Below are 19,983 nucleotides of genomic sequence, written 5' to 3' on the forward strand. Positions count from 1 at the left end.
AGCTGTATATTCATCGCCATGATCATTTACATTTGCATCACTCTAGAAAATGAGCAAAAGAAAAACATACATCCCATGTCCCTTACCCCTCCCTCTCATTGACCACTATTATTTCAATCTACCCAATTTATTTTATCCCTTCTCCCTCTATTAATCTCTTCTTATGCATTTTTTTTACTCATCATCCATACCATAAATAAAAAGAGCATCAGACACAAGGTTTTCACAGTCACACAATCCCATTGTAAAAGCTATATCACTATACAATCATCTTCAAGAAATAAGGCTACTGGAACACAGCTCAACAGTTTCAAGTACTTCCCTCCAGCCACTCCAAATCACCATAAACTGAAAAGGGGATAGTTATATAATAAGTAAGAATAACCTCCAGGATAACCTCTCGACTCTGTTTGAGATCTGTTTGAAAGAAGAAAAAAAAAGGAGTGTATCTAGAGAAAAATAGTTTTAAGTTTATCAGTTTTTCAGCAAGATGAGTTGCTTGAAGAGTTGAAAACATGGAGAACAATGTCAATAGTCAATTTTAAAAACGGCAAATAGGGCAGGCAGTGGTGGCTCAGAGGCAAAGTTCTCACCTGCCATGCAGGAGACCTGGGTTCGATTCCTGGTGCCTGCCCATGTAAAAAAAAAAAAAAAAAAAGGCAAATAATTTAAATGATTTTCCTTGACTCATGATTATCCAACAGTTGTTACTGATACTGCTCACCTATTGCTTGAGGAATCAGTGACAAATTTAATTGACTGAAAAAGTAGCCTCTGTATATTATCTTCATGAACAACTACAGATAAAAATATTTTCAAAGAAGTTGAAAAAACACTAACTCAGTGCAACCTGAAGTGGGATTTTCTAAGATATAATATTCTAACAGATGGTGGTAAGAAATGTGTAGAGCTGAAAAAGACTTGGTTGTATAAATTTACAAAGCTTGTGAAAAATGCAAGGTGTTTAAAGCCTATGGTTATTTGTTGTATTTTTTATCAGCAGATACTTTGCAAAAAGTATTTGAATCTATCATGTCATGGAACCAGTAGTATCAAAGGTGAACTTCATTCGTACTTGTGGACATAACCATTGTTAATACTCTGAATTTTTGCCAAATGTAGAAGCTGAATATGCTGACTTGCTCTTTCACACAGCAGTCTTACAGCTTAGCAGTTGTTAAGTTTCTTTATGGTTTTTTTATGCTAAGAACCAGAATTGATAATTTTTTGAACAATAAGAACCATTGTTACTAAACATTTAATGACTGTGTATCAGCTTTTGCTTGATAATGTTTTTAATAAATTCAACCTAAAATTACAAGGCAAAACAGCATTTATATGCAAAACATATGCTGGCATAGCATGATTTTGAAAATTAACATTGTTTGAATCACAAGTAATGTCATGCTGCTGTATACACCTCCTAGGCTGTCAAAAGTTAAAACAAGAAGCAAGCCCACACACATTCGCAGCAAGTGTATCTTCCACGGTCAGACTATAGTACAACAGTAGTCTTTGGACCTCCATCCAAGTGCAAAGGAAATTTGCATATTTCAAAATCCATTTAACTGTGCAATTGAAAAGCTTCCACTTTTCTTCAGTTAAAAGTAATCTGCAATGTAATGATATGGTAAAAGGTAAATATCAAGAGAATTCAGTAAAATTGATCAATTAAAACCATACACGCATGGGTTGATAAGTCAGTATTTGGTAGTTCCTATCTGTATGAAAATAAATTTCAAATAGAAATATCTAAAATCTCATTACAAATCATATTTACAGCTGGTTTCGATGACAGGAAGCACTACTTTTGAACCCCATTTAAGAGAAATATCATTACTACCCCTAAAATATTCCATTCTTCTCAATAGAACTGTATTACAAAAAAAAGGAACTCATTGTATTTTGAGAATTTTGTCATTAAAAAAGTCATGGAAAAATTTTGTTTTCTTGTAATACAATCCCTCTATTTTGACTCTTATTATTTGACCCTTTACAGGAAAAGTTTGCCAACCTCTGGTTTAGAGTAAGGGAGATGGAATTTGAAGTTTGGGAGAAAAAAAAATTAGAAATCCTGGTGAATATTTTGCTGCTCTTCCATAGTATTAATTATAGACTTTACTTTTGGGAATCAGGGGCAGGACTTTTCTCTTGGCAAATAAAATTTATAGTTTATAAACCATAGTGAAATATCTGTGTTTTCCTTTTGTAAATTTTACCAGCCTAATCTAATTCTTAATTTGGCTTGTAGAAAACACCAACTGGGCAAGTGGTGAGGATGACCATGTAGTTGCTAGAGCAGAATATGATTTTGCTGCCATGTCTGAAGAAGAAATTTCTTTCCGTGCTGGTGATATGCTAAACTTAGCTCTTAAAGGTAATAGTGAATTAATTGAAATTATCTGTGAACTTTTAGTATTTCTAAATGTAGTATTAAAAAAGCTGCAATAAAGGATCAAGGCATTATTAGAGGTGGTTACTAGGATTTCTCTTTGGTGTCAGTTTAGTCAATTTACCTGCCAAATCTTGAGAAAGTTGGGGATAAATGTTCCATTATAGTTTGTTCCAATAATACTTCATTGAGATAAGAAAAGACTTTACTTAGATAGTGTCTTTTCTAAAGAAACACTTGAATTAGATATTCTGGTAACCCACACACAAAAAAATGAGGTAAGTAGTAAATGTTAAAAATCTAACAAAACAGTAATTATCTAGCAAAGAATCCCTTGATTGCTGGGCTTGGTATTCTTTTATTACTTGGTAATGTTTACTTCAGAAACTCCATCATGAGTATTTTAGGAATCACTGGCATGAGGTAGTAAAGAACCTCAGCAAGAAATTTATATACATGTCAGATTTATTTATTGACCATGTATAATATGGTCATCATTATTAAAAACATCAGGAGTTTTTAATGGCTCCAGACAAAATGACCTTTTCCTTCACCTTTCTCTAGTAATGATGATCAGAATTTTCATAGATTAAAAAAAAGTTTTTTGAGGATTCAGGTTTGCTAGTAGCCAAAAGTCACATATTATTGTGACTTTTATTATTTTATTATTTATAGTAATGGTAATTTTAGCTGTCATTTATAGATTGTTTATTGTGTACAAGGCACTGGACTTTACATATTTACTTATCTCTTACAATAATCCTATGAAGTACATTGTGTTATTATCTTGTCCCTGTTATATAAGGAATCTTAAACTCAGAATGAGTAATTTGTCCAGGACTACACAGCTAAAATGTGGGAGAGCTGGACTATAAACCTAGTTTGTCTGACTTCAGAGTATAACCACTCTTCCTATAATATTTTCCATGAGATTTGTTGAATAGAAACTTTAGCCTTTTATTGATTTTAGTCACTTCTTACATAAGGAAAATATGCCTTCAGGATTTAAATAATTTGTTGAATGTGTAATTAAAAATTAAATTTAATTTGTTTACTAAGTAATTGAAAAAGTTGAATAAAATTTGCAAAATTTCTGGTGAAAATAGCAGTTGACTATTTTGGATTTCAAAAGAATGATTTCTTTTTAAGATTTATTGTTAGAGCTAGGAACTATACAGATCGTTTTAATTAATCTGAGTAAAGAATAAAATAGGCAAAGGGTGATCTCTTTCAATTATGTTGCATTTCAGAGAAATTTTATATCCCAGATTATTCTTCAACTGATAGTGTCCTTAACACTTCATTGTTTTTCTCCATTACTCAAAGTATGTTTGAGCATTTAGAATAAAATTAGTCAAGGTATGATTAAGTCTTTTGTTTTTTTACTCCTAGTATATCATTAGAATTCTGAGCATTAAAATCTTATGTTGTGCCTATAACTCCAAAGAGTTTAATGTTGAACTAAAACTATGAACAAATTACATAGCTTTTTACAGATATGGATAAAATAGGTGGGAAAATACTCTAATACAGAATTGAATATATTAAATATATTTCATACTTTAGTCTTAGTATGTTACCATAAACTTTTTAGCAGGTGGCTAGAGATAATTGAGATCTTCAGGTTTTTCCCCACCTTTGTTTAAAGTAACATTCATTTTCTTCAGTATTGTTTATCACAATAGAATGAATTTTATATTTTGGCTGTAAGTATGTAAAGAAAGCTGCCTGCCTATTTTCTTTACTTATCCCTAACTTAACCTATTAGAAACATATGAGGTATTCATTCCTTAGCTTTGAATTTAAAATATGCAGAACATTAATGTTAGCTTCAGCTTTTGAGAGGCCCAAATATCCTTACTCTGTAAATGGATCAACTGATATAAATTTCATATTTAAGGTAGGAAAAAGGTCGAGTAAAAGTAGGAGAACTGTTGAATAAGTATAAAATTTTAAATATAAATTATAAGATTAGAATCCAGAACTGTTAAGCCTAGTCAGCATTTGATTTTAAATATGCATGTATGTACTATTTGCTTTTATATATTATGTAAGTGTAACATTTTATTTCATACACTATTTCACCATCAATATCTGATTGAATCTCCAAAGTATATTATAATTACAAGGCTGTCTTCTTCTTCCCTCAGAACAACAACCCAAAGTGCGTGGTTGGCTTCTGGCTAGTCTTGATGGCCAAACAACAGGACTTGTACCTGCTAATTACGTCAAAATTCTTGGTAAAAGAAGAGGTAGAAAAACAATGGAATCCAGTAAAATTCCCAAACAGCAGCAGGCTTTTACCAACACAACACTAATTAAAGGAGCCACTGCTGCGGATACTTTGGATGAACAGGAAGCTGCCTTTGAATCTGTTTTTGTTGAAACTAATAAAGTTCCAGTTGCATCTGATTCCACCAGGAAAAATGGAGATAAACAAGATCTTTGATACTTTCATGTCTGCCTGCAATTGAACTGTACTTTAGAGTTCTTTTTAAAATTATTTCTTAGAAATTAATCTACAATTCAATGAAAACATTTGTTCTTGGCTATTCCAGGTGTTTTGCTGCTAGAAAAGTTGTACACTAGTATGTTGGTCTAGAGACCTGGTTACATTTAGCAAGTTATTGGACCACGAGGATGTTTCTTTTACCTAGGTTTTAAGATTATGGAGACTGTTCTCACTTTCATCTTATTTAAGGCCCTAGGTTTATTGACAAAGTTAAGATTGATGAGCTATAGAATACAGTTTGCTACAATAGGGATCATTAATGCTTTTAAGAGTTATGGATTAATTGACATGGAATCCTCAGAAAATGCATGATAATGTATACATATGAGAACCAAGCAAAAAGGCTAATTTTTTTACGTTCTTAAGTAAACTGAATAATAAATATTTTCTGATCTGAATTACCTCCCATTGTTGGGTTTGCTTTTATCTTTTATTATATTTTTAAATTATCTTTTAAAGGTTACTAGAAGAATTGTGAAAGAGATGATTGTACAGTGATAAAGTATTTAATCCCTTTACAGTATAACTAGTTCTTATCCTGGATAGAATCAAAATATATAAAAGGTCTGTTTTTGTTTTCTCCAACCAAGAAGAAGCAAAGTTCTTTGAGGCTGCACTTATGGTTTAATCATTTCTCACATAAAGATTTTAAAACTTTTCATAAAATCTCTGCTTCTGCCTTAGTGTAATTCCTTTTTAAAATTTCATATTTAGGCTCTTAAATATTTAAATGTGTCATATTGGATACATATTTCTTTTAGGTTTAGTTTTTACTGCCAAGACTAAATAAAATGTTCAGGCCATCTAGAATACAGTAGTACTCTTTGACTTGTTTTTTATTTAAAAGTGATTTTAAATGCAGTTAGACTTGAGTAGGCTGAATATTTCTCCACAAAATTAGAAAATTCCTATACTTGCTATGATTATATTACAGAATAATACTACCAAGAATACAAGTGTATAAGAAAACATTTACAGATAATGTTGAAAACTTTGAATTTGATAAAGATTATGACTTAGTATTATGCCAGGTAATTGCTTGCTCTTCCAGTTGAGAAGATAGTTTCTTGTATATTATTTTCCATTTGTGGCCTATAATTAGAGGTTCTATGATTTGTTAGAGAATAATTTATAGAAATTTTGTTTTAAAACATTTTTGGTAAAGCAGATTACTAAGTTTGGTGTTGAGGCATCTAAATTGAATGTTAGAAGTGAGGTAGAAATGAGATGTTGATTCAGCACTACTTAGGTTAGAAAAGTTGAGTCATTAAGGTAGAATTTATGACTCCTATCAGGGATGTATAAGGAGAAGAATAAAGCAGAGAATGAATGACAAAAACAATTTCACTTTTCTTTAGAGTGTTATATTTTGGTTAACTGTGCTAATTTGCAATGTATATTATCTGACTGATAACTATTTGTATCTCACAATCCCTTTTTTAAATTCCAGAAAAAGAATTTAGGACTTGAATAAGCAAAAAAATGTTGTGACCTTTTTTATCATGACAGTTTTAGTATAATTTTTAAAGAGGAGATTTAAATGTAATGGTCAGGACTTCAATATTGTCATTTTTAGGAATTTATTTAAGGATGCTACTTTACAAAAATTACTAACTGAACTGGAACATTTTTTACTAAAAATAATAAATCATAAGTTGTAAGTTACAGGTTTCATTTTCTTAATTTTTCTGGTTGTGTTTTATCAGTTTAAAAAGGAAAAGGATTATAAATGTTCATGTTTTAACATTTTATTTAGGCATTTGATTTAGTCTATAAGTGTCACTACTATGCATTTATTCAAAAATACTACTGTCCTTTTTTTTGTGCTTTCTTTATTGCAGAAAGGATCAGAAATTGAATGCAGTTAAAATTTTTACTAGATTGTGAAACAACTAGATTTTAGTTACTTTTTCTGGGCAAATAAAAATATATTAAATTTCATTAACATTTTCTGAAGATAAACCATTAATTTTTTTTGTAGGATTGGAATTAATATTTAAAAATCCATACTTTTCTTTATGTCATTGCATATTTAACTACTTCAAGCCAGTGTGTGTGTTCCATTTCTTTGTGATTTAAAAATAAATATTAGATTTACATTTATATAAGAATTACCTAAAAAGTGAGTTAAATAGGTTTTGGGAGAACTAGATTCTAGTCTGGACACGAGCACTACTATAAGATTTGTCACATTATCTATTTTTCAGTTTCTCATTTATAGTGTTGAGGATAACTGCTACATCTTCCTTTTGTGGGAGGGCTTTGAAAAAATAAAGAGCACAACCAAAAATAAGATGTTGTAGCAGGTATATGCTTTGTAAAACTTTCCACGTATACTTAAACTTCTTTTATCCTGTAAAAATGTCACATAAAATATCAATATAGAATTTCAAGTTCACACATATTTCATTAAAAATTAGAATATGTTCACTTATATTTATTTTGCTCCCAAATGCAATTTTTAATTATTTTGCTGAATATCAGAACAACTTAACTTGAACAAGATAAGAAATTTTTAATTTTCATATTTCCTTGAAATTGTCCTTTCATATTGTATAATTTTTATTTAGCTCATTTTTATTTTTATTAGTATATATTATTTTGGTGAGGGTTTTCCTCTAAAGCCAGAAAACCGCTAGACAAATTCTAAAAGAGTTATAGAGTTAGCTTATCTATTTAGGTAAATTAACTGCTCTTGTAAAGTCAACTAGCTCAGTGACTCCAGTGGAGTACTTACTAGATATGCTCCATGAATAACTGTTCACATTTCAAGAAACAATTTAAGTAATTTAACTTAAGTCTTAACATTATTTCTGCTCATATAAAAAAAGTGTTTTGTTTTTTAAGGACTACAGGTGCTCAGAATTGAGTATTGATTATCTCTTCATTAGTGGCATTATTGTCACTTATATCATTGGTCCAGAAAGGCCATACTTTTGTTTTATCTTACCTTAATAGTTGTTTTTTTTATCCGTTTCCTACCTGTGATTCATTCACCTCGTTCCCTTACTGCATTTAATATTTATCCTTCTAGGCCATCTTTCATATTTCTGATCTATTTCCTTAAAAAGATATTTATTTTGTAAAAGTTTTTTAAAATTGTGTAATGATATTACGGTATGTCATTCTGCATCTAATGTTACTTGTATATAACATGCTTCTAATAGGTGCATACTATTCCATTGCATACATATACTGTAGCATATCTTTCCTCTAGTCATCCACAGATGCTTAGGTTTTCTCAGGTGTTCTCACTTCTACATGCTTTTCTTCCTGAGCCCTATCCTGTAGTTTCTCTGGTATATATGCGCTAGAGGTGAATGGCTAGAATACGAGACATATGCATACTCAATTTCAGTAAGTACTGCTGGATTGTTCTTAGAAATGATTGTACAGTTTACATTTCTGCCAGCAAAACATGAGGGTTCCATTTTTCTACATATTCATGGTGTTTTCTTATTTTTGCTAATCTGATGTTTGTAAAATTTTATTTTTGTCTTAATTGTATTATATGATTACTGCAGGTTAAGTATAGGCTTATTAGTCATTCTGCTTTTCCATTCTGTGGATTGTCTAAACTTAACAATCTGCCCAATTTTCCATTAGGTTTTTCTCTTTCTTGCTGATTATAGTACAAGAAATATTTTATATATTCTAGATATTATTATTCCCTTGTCAGGTACAGATGTTGGAAATACCTTTGATTTTGTCATTTGTTATTTGATGACACAATATTCTATTTGTCATGAAATAGAAGAAAAATTTGGTTTTCCCCCAATTATTTGTATTGTTTAGGTTGCCTTATGTCAGTTTAGTGATTTTACCATTACATTTAGGGCTTCAATAGTAAATTATTTTGCAGGGGATAATATGAGGTATGAATCCAACTTTGTTTTCTACATCTGGTGCCTCTTAAAGAGGGAAAGGATTAACAAAACACTTCCTCTTTATGGGAAAATGATTTTGGACTTAACTTCTAGCACTGAGAGATTAATGACCCTTTTTTTCCTCCGCTATTAAAGTTATCTTAGCTGTTTGTGGATTTGTAGCCTTCTGTGTAAATTTTGGTGTCAGTTTATCAAGTTCCCCAAAACAGGCTGCTGATATTATTAGAGTTGTACTGATTAATACAATTGTATTGATTAATGTATAGATTAATTTAGAAATACTAAACATTTATAAGGTTAAATCATTCTGTTCCTGAACAGTTCTTTCTCCATTTATTCAGGACATTTGTGTGTGTGTGTGTGTGTGTGTGTGTGTATGCACTTTTTTTTTTTTACATGGGCAGGCACCGTGAATCAAACCCGGGTCTCTGGCATGGCAGGTGAGAACTCTACCACTGAGCCACCATCACACCGCCCTATCTTGTATATTTTTTAGGCTAGTTCCTAGTACTTAATAATTTTTGTTGCCATCAAAAGTGGTATATTAAATTTTATATTGATCTTGCATTTGTAGATTTGATTATTGATTCTTGTATTGTAAATAATGATAGTTCTATCTCTTCCTTTTCAGACCTTATATTTCTCATTCCCTTTTACTGTTTTGGCCAGGCTGCCAGTCTATATTTTATATTTAATAGAAGCTATGTTAGCAGCCATTTTTATCTTATTTCTGCTTCAGAGTCAAAAAGTTTCTCTATTAGTGATGTTTGCTCAAAAGTTTCTCTGTTAAATTTGATAAGTAGTTAGTCTTTATCAAAAGAAGTTCCTTTTCATTACTAATTGAACTTTGCATTTGTTTATATGTTTTTTTCATTTTTCACCTTTAGTCACATTAACATGATAAATATCATTGGTTTTTCTAATGCTGAACCATTCTTGAAATCCTACTTGATATTTTTTTCAATGAGAGAATTTATTTTATCAAATATATGCATATAAATGACTAACATAAAAACAAGGTGTAGGGTGGGCCATGGTGGTTCAGCAGGCAGAGTTCTCACCTGCCATGCCGGAGACCCCAGTTCAATTCCCAGTGCCTGCCCATGCAAAATAATAATAATAAAAATAGAAACAACGTGTAACATGCAGAAACCTAGCTGTGTAAGGAAAAGGTAATATTGCTGCTGTTTGTTGAGGCATCCCAGGAGAAGATAACCCGGAGAGTAACTGGGTCATAACCCAGATTCAGTTTTTCTGAGAATTTACAAGGCCCTTTTCTAGGGAAGTCTTGAGCAAGGCCCTGAACAGTTATCCACAGTTAATACACGTTGAAAGGTGCATCAGCTACTAAACTGGTTATCTGCCTGTAACAGTGTCAGGAGCTATTCACTGCTTAAGCTTTTCCAATTTTTAAGTTCACTTTAGTGATCCTCCAGCTCTCAGAAGTAAATCAAAGCAGAACACTTTCTCAAAGAATCTAGGAGTAGAGCTAGAGGAAAAGAGTACAGACTTCCTTAGCACATAATCTAGCAAATCAAGTACAGTTAATCATCAAGGCTATACTCATCCAGGCATTGCAGATTAGAAATGTGGTAGAATAGCAGAAGCCAGCATGATTGAAATTGAAGATGGCTTCAATATGTCTCCTGAGTCATTTTGCACAGTTCAGACCTCATTGCTCTCTTTGTCTGGTACATGGCTATTATCCTGGATTCTCTATTCATTTTCTTGAGATTCCTGTGACCTTTCTTGTTTCTGTACCCCACACCTGCCTCTTTCTTGGTTACTCCCTTGTAGACGTAGAGACATCTAGGAGCTTATAAAGAAAGGCTGTATGGGACGTAATGTGAGACCTTGGATGTCTGAAAATATCTTTAACTCCATTGTCAATTTGAAGAATAGTTTGGGTGTAGAATTCCAAATTGACTGTTTTCTATATATTTTTAAGGGATTTTTCTGTTGTCTTTTAGCTTTCATTGTAGTCACTAAGAAGCTTGAAGTGATTCTGATTCTGATTCTCATCCTTTGTAGGTGACCTAGTTTCTGTTTATTTTTTTCCTGTCTCTGGAAATTTGTGGGATCTTTGGCTTCAGCATTCATACATTTCCCAATGGTGTATTTTCATATGTTGTGCTGAGCACTTAATAATCCCTTCACTTCATAGATTTGTATTTTTCAGTCCTTAGAATATCTTGATTTGATTTTTTTCCCTTTGAACATTGCTTTTTAAATTTATCATTTTCTAGCCTGATAGAATCAATGTCTTCCCTTATCTAACTGAGGATATTAATGATTGCAAGTTGTTTTGAAGTTTTCATTTTCCTATATAGTTTTTTTTTCCTAATTTTCTTTTCCCCCTCAACATCACACTTTTCAAGTCCCCAATAAAACACTGGAAAAGAGACTGTTAGTGCTAACACATTTATGTATAAAATTTCCACCTAACAGGTAATAGAACCCTACGTACTAATTTCCAAAACATTTATAAAATATATACACAATTTTGGGTATTTTAGAAAAACAGAATATTACAAAATATTAAAGAAGGCAATTCTGTCCATGGGTCACATCACCTCTTACTTGAAGTTGGCATCAATCTGAGATCGTGTTGACATACTCCTGCACCACCTTGTAGCAGAATTCATACTCTTCTAGTGTATGGACCATGTTGTGACCTCTGCAGCCAAATTTGCTCCTGATGGTTTAGAAGACATCCAGAACCTTCTCCACTTTTAGGTACTCCAAGGACCATGCTCGACACAGAAGGTCCCCATTCTTCCTGTTCCAGTGCTGCAGTGCATAGTGATGGAATGGTTCCTTAACTGCTGCTGCTGCTGCTGCTTCTGCACTGCCATGATGATGCTGATCATACCTTTCCCATCTCTGGGAATGCCTAATTCAGATCTGCTATGGAAGTGGAACTTGCAGATTTGCCAGCTCTTGTTCTCCCTGGTTTTGATGACCAGGAAGTCTTACAGTGCAGTTTTCAAACTCCTCCTCCTCCTTCAGCTCCAGTGTGATGTCTTCATAGGACACCAGTCCATCAGCTGGCCAGTACTGAGCACACTTATCCTGGCCTTTCTCCTCCAGTTTTGTTAACATCACTATGGAACAGGATTTCCACTCCACATTTATGTGGAGAAGAAGGTCCTGCCTAGTAATGTAGGAGTCCTCCCAATAGCCATCAATGAAAAATTCATTCACATAGTCTGTATTCTCACCCCTCTTCACTGAAATGATTGCTCTGTTGAATTCATATGGAATGACCTGTAAAACCCAGTTCTTCATGCTGGCTGGAAGGTTTCCTGTCTGCATCTTCGTCATACTGAATTTTGACTGATCTCAATTTCTTAACCTCCTGTTCTAACCCATTGTTGCTAGTCCCTGGAATTTTGTCGCGCATTTTCTGCAACAGAGTTTCCAGCTCTGTACCCATAGAGTAATGCTCCAGAAGTGCTTGGTATATGAAGACATGCTGCATATCCACTGCACCATCTGACAACCCTGTGCCTAGACCCAGCTCACTAAGTCGTACATGTTCACCTTCCACTCTGTATGCATCATGTCCAGCATATCATCAGTGATGATAAAGGTACCCATATGCTCTATACCCACACTGCACTGGACCATGATGGGACCCAAATACTGAGGATTACTTTCTTGAGGAACTTGAGCATGCCAATCAGGGTGAAAGGCACCCCAAAGCCTGGCCAGCTAATAAAGTGGAGCTGAATGGTGAAGCACTGTAGATTTGTGTTGGTCACATCGCCCACCTGCTAAATACAGAACTTTCAGACTGTGATAGTCCACCAGGATAGTCACATCCTCTACTGATACATAGACATTCCCATAGGTCCAGCAGCCTCTGTCTGGCCATTCTCTCCTTCAAGTTGATCATCATTATTATGGTGGCTGTATTTTGCTCCTAGAACATCCTCCAGAAATCCTTCACTGTCTCTTCTTTACATTCTAGCGCAGCAATGAATTCATTCTTTTCTTAGTAGCCATCGATGAAGGAAGCATTAATGTAATCAGAGTCTGGAACCCCTTCAACTGGTGTCAGGTAGAATCTAGAATGGTCCTAAGGCAAGATGTTTACACACTGATTTTTTCCCTTGATTTCCTCCTTGGAGGCAGCTTCACACGTGACCTGAATAAGATAAGCAGGGAGAGCACTGAACTGATGTCTGAAGAGCTTACTCTCTCCAACATTCTCCTCTCTAGCTTGCCCATGGGCAGGTATGGGTATTTCCTGTTGGTGCTTGGGGACCTGGCCAGAAGTGGTGCACACTGGGGCTTCTCATCCTCTGTGTGGCCGCTGGATACTTGGGAAAAATTGGAATGGAATGGCTCCCAGTTTGCTTGCATTTCTTTAACATATACAGAACTATAATAATAAGAGCACTAGCAGGATAGGGCAACCATCACTGCAGTAATTGGCCTCTCATTTGAAGGTGGGAAGATTTCTAGAATGATTGCTGCAGTGCTGGAATTTCCCTCCCAGAGCTCTGTTCCATCTGTGAACTGGTTATCTAGAGCCCATGTTCCATTTGATGAAATTGTAAGGACTCCAGAAATTAGTGCCACTTTTCTAGTGGTCCCATTGTCAGTCTGAACAATTGACTGGCTACATTGGTGGGTCACAGAGTTAGATTTGGGCTGACCATTGGTGTCACCAAAAGAGAAGTTATTGAAGAACTTGGATTTGGGCTCTTTAACTGGCTCAGCTTTGGATGCTTTAACTGATCTTGTAACTCCTAGGGTGAAACTGGTAGACCACCGCAGAACAAGAATGACGTAGGAATCCATGCTGACCTTAATTATTTGAACTGCATCATTCATCGCCACTCATCGGAATTCATAAATAACAGTTTTCTAGTTGCGCCACCGAGTCTGGCATTGGGCGGGACCGCTAAGATCCAGCACGGTGGCTCCGCCTTGGTGCCGCTTGGTGTTCACAGGCCTTCAGGGCGGGGATGGCCGGATGTGGGGCCCCCTGTTCACCCTTGATCGCGGGCACCCATCTCGGTCAGCCCCACACTCCCTAATTTGTTTTGTGTGTGTGTTATATTTTCTCTATTTCATAATAGAGGCTTTCCTCAGGTTTCTGCTGAAATTCGGTTGACTTTATATCTAAGAATAAGAGACTAAAGAGCTGATTGAAGGCTTTGAGCAGGAAAGTAGGGTTTATTGGCTGTGCTTTGTCGGTGTTGAAGCTAATGTGGAGGGCCTGGCATAGGGTTTACTAATATTTCTCTGAGTTAGAACAATTGCCCCAGTCTCGGGCAGAGTGACCCACCAAACTTACAAAATGTCCAGGCAGACCAGAAAGTACCTTCACTTGCAGTAGGCAGATCCAGTGAGAGAACGAAAAGGGAGTGATAAAACCACTTGGCAGTTTCTTCTTCCCAACTCAGGCAACTCAGTCCTCCCGTGAGAAGCTGTAAGGGAGCGGGAGAGAAATACTTCTTTTGGAAACATGGGTTGAGGAATTAGGTGTTTTCCCAGAAGTATGTTAGATTGAATTTATTAAAAGTGTTATATTATTGTACTTTGTTTCCTTTTTGCTTCCCAACCTTCTATTGGATAGATCAAATTCTCTTCTGCAGGTTTGGGAGCTATATATTCTATTTTTATTCTTATAGTGGTTACTTATAACCCATAGTTATATTTATTTTTCCCTACCAGTGTTTAAAGTTTATCAATATCGGAGTCTTAGAACAAACAAGAGTGTTGGCATGCTATCATCCTCCTTCCTTTCTTCCCCAGACACTTCCTTCTGTTGTCCCTCTGCTTCAGGATGTTGGTATCCCTTGGAATTTTTGTGGATAATTTTTTTTTTTTCATGAGCAGGCACTGGGAATCAAACCTGGGTCTCCAGTATGGCAGGCAGGAATTCTGCCACTGAGCCACTGTCACTCCGTCCTTTGACTAATTTTTTATCTTTAATATTTGCCTAATTTAAACAAATAACTTTTCTGAAGTTATTATATTCCCACATATGGCTTTTACCTCATTCATTTACAATTTTAACTTCATCAACATAGTTTTTAAAAAAATAAAATCCTAATAAAAGTTATATAAGAAAATACAGCAGCTCCTTGCCTCACTCCTGCGTACTGATCCCAGAACAATCACTTTCAACTTTTTCACAATTTCTTCTGTTCCTCCCATCTTATTTCTAAGTAGTGTGTTCATCCTGCTATTTCTTGATTTATCAGTTTTAGAGGTTATCAGTCTCCCGCCCCATAGAGGATTTGGCTGCCTTAAAGCAGCCCCACGTTTCCCCTTACCTCATCTTCCCAATACAATAATATTTTAACTTTTGGTTAAGACAGTGAAAATGTTTTTCATTTGTTTGGTTTCTATGTACTGTACTTAGCTGCAAGGGGTAATTACTAACGCTTTCAGAAGCTGGATGTTCCAGGGTTCTGCCATATGAACAGTCTTAGTTGTCAGAACCCTTATCTTAGGTGTATTGTCACCTGCTCTGCTAAATCAGTTACCTAACATCCAGTTGCTTTCTGACTTGTAAAAGTCTCATTGTTGTCTTGTTTATCTTTGATGTTTAATACCGCTTATTCTTTTTTTTGGCATTTTAGAGGAGATTTTGAGGATAAAGTGAATAGCCAATTTCTTGTATTTAACTGGAAGCTAAATTGGTATTCTACACCTTTTTTTGTTTGTTTTATATACCCTTGAGAGAGTTATCCATCGTGCTGTCCAATCCATCAAAATATCCCATTTACAATGGGTTCAACACCACACAGAAATGGATTGAAGTTAAAGACATGTTTCTCCAAGCCACCAAAGCCCCAATTCATCACCTACCATTCTTCTCACAGACACCATGCTGACCTTGCTATTTTACCTGGATGTTCCAGACATACTTTCACCTTACACCTTTGCGTGTAATATTTCACGTGCCTTCGATTACCTTTTTTCCAGACATTCTCACAGCCCTCTTCTGCCCCTCTTTCTGGTCTTTGCTCAAGTTATCTTCTTGGTGAACCTGTCCATGTCACCATATTTTAAACTGCAACCTCTCCCTTCTCCCTCTGAACATTCCTTTATCATTTTTCCCTGCTGTTTTTCCTTTGTAGCATATTGCTTTGTCTCCTCCTACATTCCCAACACTTGAAACTGTATCTGGCACATTTTAGGTATTAACTATGTATATATATTGAAAGAGCAAGTAGAGCATAGTAGTTATCTTTTCCTAACAGGCCCATTAATAACAAAAGGTATCACTCTGAAAAGAGCATATTTCTATCACTATGAAATTACTACTAGTGTTAAAGACAAATGAAATCATTATGATGTGAAATAATAGCTTAAATTCATACTAGCTACAGTATGCATTGTTTCCCACATTCATAACTAATGCACTGGGGACCATGTTTTATTGATTATTCTATTAGTATGCAATGATAAATTAGATTAAAATAAGTAACAAGATGTCAAACTGTGCATACCCTTTTTGGCGGTTCCTCACAAAACTGAATATAGAATTGCCATAGGACCCAGCAATACCATTGCTAGGTATCTACTCAAAGGACTTAAGGGCAAAGACACAGACGGACATTTGCACACCAATGTTTATAGCAGCATTATTTACAATTGCAAAGAGATGGAAACAGCCAAAATGTCCATCAACAGACGAGTGGCTAAACAAACTGTGGTATATACACACGATGGAATATTATGCAGCTTTAAGACAGAATAAACTTATGAAGCATGTAATAACATGGATGGACCTAGAGAACGTTATGCTGAGTGAGACTAGCCAAAAACTAAAGGACAAATACTGTATGGTCCCACTGATGTGAACCGACATTAGAGAATAAACTTGGAATATGTCATTGGTAACAGAGACCATCAGGAGTTAGAAACAGGGTAAGACAATGGGTAATTGGAGCTGAAGGGTTACAGACTGTGCAACAGAACTAAATACAAAAACTCAAAAATGGACAACACAATACTATCTAATTGTAATGTAATTATGTTAAAACACTGATTGAAGCTGCATCTGAGCTATAGTTTTTTGTTTGTTTGTGTTTTTGTTTTTTCCTTTTTTTAGATATTTTTTTTTATTTTTTTCTTTAAAAAAAAAAAAAGAAGAAGATTTAGTTTAAAGGAAGCATAGTAGGCTTCAGTTGGAAAGCTTGAGATAAAAGTCTACAGGTCACCGGGATAGCATGTCTTTTAGATAGCATGATTAGAATTGATATTTCATTTCCCCCAGTAACTTCATTTTATTTATTCTTTCAATAATGCATTTTCTTCCAGAATATGTGGAATCATCTTTTTAGTCAATTATGATACTATTACAGCCATTATTTTCATTCTGTGTATTCTTTTTTTAAATTTTTTATTAATTTAAAAAAATTACAAGAAAGAAACACAAACATTCTTAACATACGCTCTTTCCGTTCTACATATATAATCAGTAATTCACAATATCATCACATAGTTGCATATTCATCATCATCATCATTTCTTAGAACATTTGCATCAATTCAGAAAAGGAAAAAACAAAAGAAAAATAAAACAAAAACAGAAATGAAAAAAAATTTTTACGTACCATACCCCATACCCCTTACATTGATCACTAGCATTTCAAACTAAATTTATTTTAACATTTGTTCCCCCTATTATTTATTTTTATTCCATATGTTCTACTCATCTGTTGACAAGGTAGATAAAAGGAGCATCAGACACAAGGTTTTCACAATCACACAGTCACACTGTGAAAGTTTATCATTATTCAATCATCATCAAGAAACATGGCTACTGGAACACAGCTCTACATTTTCAGGCAGTTCCCTCCAGCCTCTCCATTACATCTTGAATAACAAAGTGATATCTACTTAATGCATACGAATAACCTCCAGGATAACCTCTCAACTCTGTTTGGAATCTCTCAGTCGTTGACACTTTGTCTCATTTCACTCTTCCCCCTTTTGGTCGAGAAGGTTTTCTCAATCCCTTGATGCTGTGTCTCAGCTCATTCTGGGATTTCTGTCCCACGTTGCCAGGGAGATCCACACCCCTGGGAGTCATGTCCCACATAGACAGGGGGAGGGTTGTGAGTTTGCTTGTTGTATTGGCTGGAGAGAGAGGCTATATCTGAGCAACAAAATTAGGCCTTTTTTTTTTTAACTTTATTTTATTAATTAAAAAAAATTAACAAGCAAAACATTTAGAAATCATTCCATTCTACATATATAATCAGTAATTCTTAATATCATCACATAGTTGCATATTCATCATTTCTTAGTACATTTGCATCGATTTAGGAAAAGAAATAAAAAGACAACAGAAAAAGAAATAAAATGATAACAGAGAAAAAAAAACTATACGTACCATACACCTTACCCCTCTCTTTCATTTACCACTATTTCAAACTGAATTTATTTTAACATTTGTTCCCCCTATTATTTATTTTTATTCCATATGTTCTACTCTTCTGTTGATATAGTAGCTAAAAGGAGCATCAGACACAAGGTTTTCACATTCACAGAGTCTCATTGTGAAAGCTGTATCATTGTTCAATCATCATCAAGAAACATGGCTACTGGAACACAGCACTACATTTTCAGGCAATTCCCTCCAGCCTCTCCACTACATCTTGAACAACAAGGTGATATCTACTTAATGCATAAGAATAACCTCCAGGATAACCTCTCGACTCTGTTTGGAATCTCTCAGCCACTGACACTTTGTCTCATTTTTACTCTTCCCCCTTTTTGTCGAGAAGGTTCTTTTACAAAATCAGGCCTATTTTAAGTAGGCTTGACCTATCCTTTGTGGGGTTAAGTTTCATATGAACAAACCCCAGGACTGGGGGCTCAGCCTATAGCTTTGGTTGTCCACACTGCTTGTGAGAATATCAAGAATTCAACTTGGGGAGGTTGAATTTTCACCCTGTTCTCATCATTCCCTGAAAGGGACATTGCAAATACTTTTCCACTCACTGATCAAATCACTCTGGGATTCATCAGGGCATCACTCTGGACAAACCAACAAAATCTCATGTTCTACCCATGGTTCCATGTACTTAGGTTGTTCAACCAACTATCTACATAAGTTATGTTAGGAGATGCACTAGTCAAAATTTAAATTTTGTACCAAATAAACATTTTTTGCTTTAGTCTCACACATAAGTTGAAGTTTTAAAATATCAATTACCATCTATTTTCAGCACCCTGCAGTAATGGCATTCCTTTGTTCTTCCTCAAGCAAAAACATTTTTTAAATTTGTACATTTAGTCACTATTATTATACACTCCAGGTATTTCTAGATTATACCATCTCAGTCTTTATCATCTATCTTTCTTTCTGATTTCATTTGTGGCCCCAGCCCTCCTCCCTCAATCATTCTCACATTCAGCTTCATTCAGTGTTTTAACACAATTGTATTACAGTTCGGTAGTATTGTGCTGTTCATTTCTGAGTTTTGATAATCAGTCCTGTTGCACAATCTGTATCCCTTCAGCTCCAGTTACCTAATATCTTACCCTATTTCTATCTCCTGATGGTCTCTGTTACCAACGAAATATTCCAAGTTTATTCACTAATGTCAGTTCATATCAGTGAGACCATACAGTATTTGTCCTTTTGTTTCTGGCTAATCATACTCAGCATAATGTCCTTAAGGTCCATCCATGTTGTTACATACTTCATAACTTTATTCTATCTTACAGCTGCATAATATTCCATCTATGTAAATGTCACAGTTTGTTTAGCCAACTGTCTGTTGATGGACATTTTGGCTGTTTCCATCTCTTGGTAATTGTAAATAATTCTGCTATAAACATTGGTGTGCAAATGTCCGTTTGTGTCCTTGGCCTCGTGTCCTTTGAGTAGAGACAGCATATAGATGGGTCCTGTTTTTTAATCCAGTCTGCCAGTCTGTGTCTTCTGATTGGAGAGTTTAATCCATTAACATTTAGTGTTATTACTGCATGGGTAGTACTTTCTTCTACTATTTTGCCTTCTGGATTATATATGTCATATCTAATTTTCCTTCTTTTTACCTTTACTAATAGTCTTCCTTTCCACACTCTTCTGTCTTTTTGTATCTGTCTCTTGTGCTCCCTTTAGTATTTCTTGCAGAGTTGGTGTCTTGGTCACAAATTCTCTCAGTGATTTTTTGACTGAAAATGTTTTAATTTCTCCCTCATTTTTGA

The 19,983-nt window shown here is 34.7% G+C and overlaps 1 protein-coding gene, 1 non-coding gene and 1 pseudogene across 2 annotated transcripts in view; 1 reads left to right on the forward strand and 2 right to left on the reverse strand.

The window, feature by feature from the left end:
• PEX13 (peroxisomal biogenesis factor 13) overlaps nucleotides 1-5,307 on the forward strand; it is a 39,563-nt gene extending 34,256 nt beyond the window's left edge. Inside the window, exons 3-4 of the mRNA XM_077134311.1 lie at nucleotides 2,252-2,377; nucleotides 4,543-5,307. Of these exons, the coding sequence (XP_076990426.1) occupies nucleotides 2,252-2,377; nucleotides 4,543-4,841 (425 nt within the window). The 3' untranslated portion in view covers nucleotides 4,842-5,307. The remainder of the gene's footprint in view (nucleotides 1-2,251; nucleotides 2,378-4,542) is intronic.
• Nucleotides 5,308-7,510: 2,203 nt separating this feature from the next.
• On the reverse strand, nucleotides 7,511-7,570 carry LOC143661813 (U7 small nuclear RNA). The gene has a single exon (XR_013164859.1). It is a non-coding gene; the product is annotated as a U7 small nuclear RNA (small nuclear RNA).
• Nucleotides 7,571-11,383: 3,813 nt separating this feature from the next.
• LOC143661128 (receptor-type tyrosine-protein phosphatase alpha-like) lies at nucleotides 11,384-13,633 on the reverse strand (annotated as a pseudogene).
• Nucleotides 13,634-19,983: the final 6,350 nt, after the last annotated feature.

The sequence above is a fragment of the Tamandua tetradactyla genome, chromosome 17 (genome assembly GCF_023851605.1).
Source record: "Tamandua tetradactyla isolate mTamTet1 chromosome 17, mTamTet1.pri, whole genome shotgun sequence".
Classification (NCBI taxonomy): domain Eukaryota; kingdom Metazoa; phylum Chordata; class Mammalia; order Pilosa; family Myrmecophagidae; genus Tamandua; species Tamandua tetradactyla.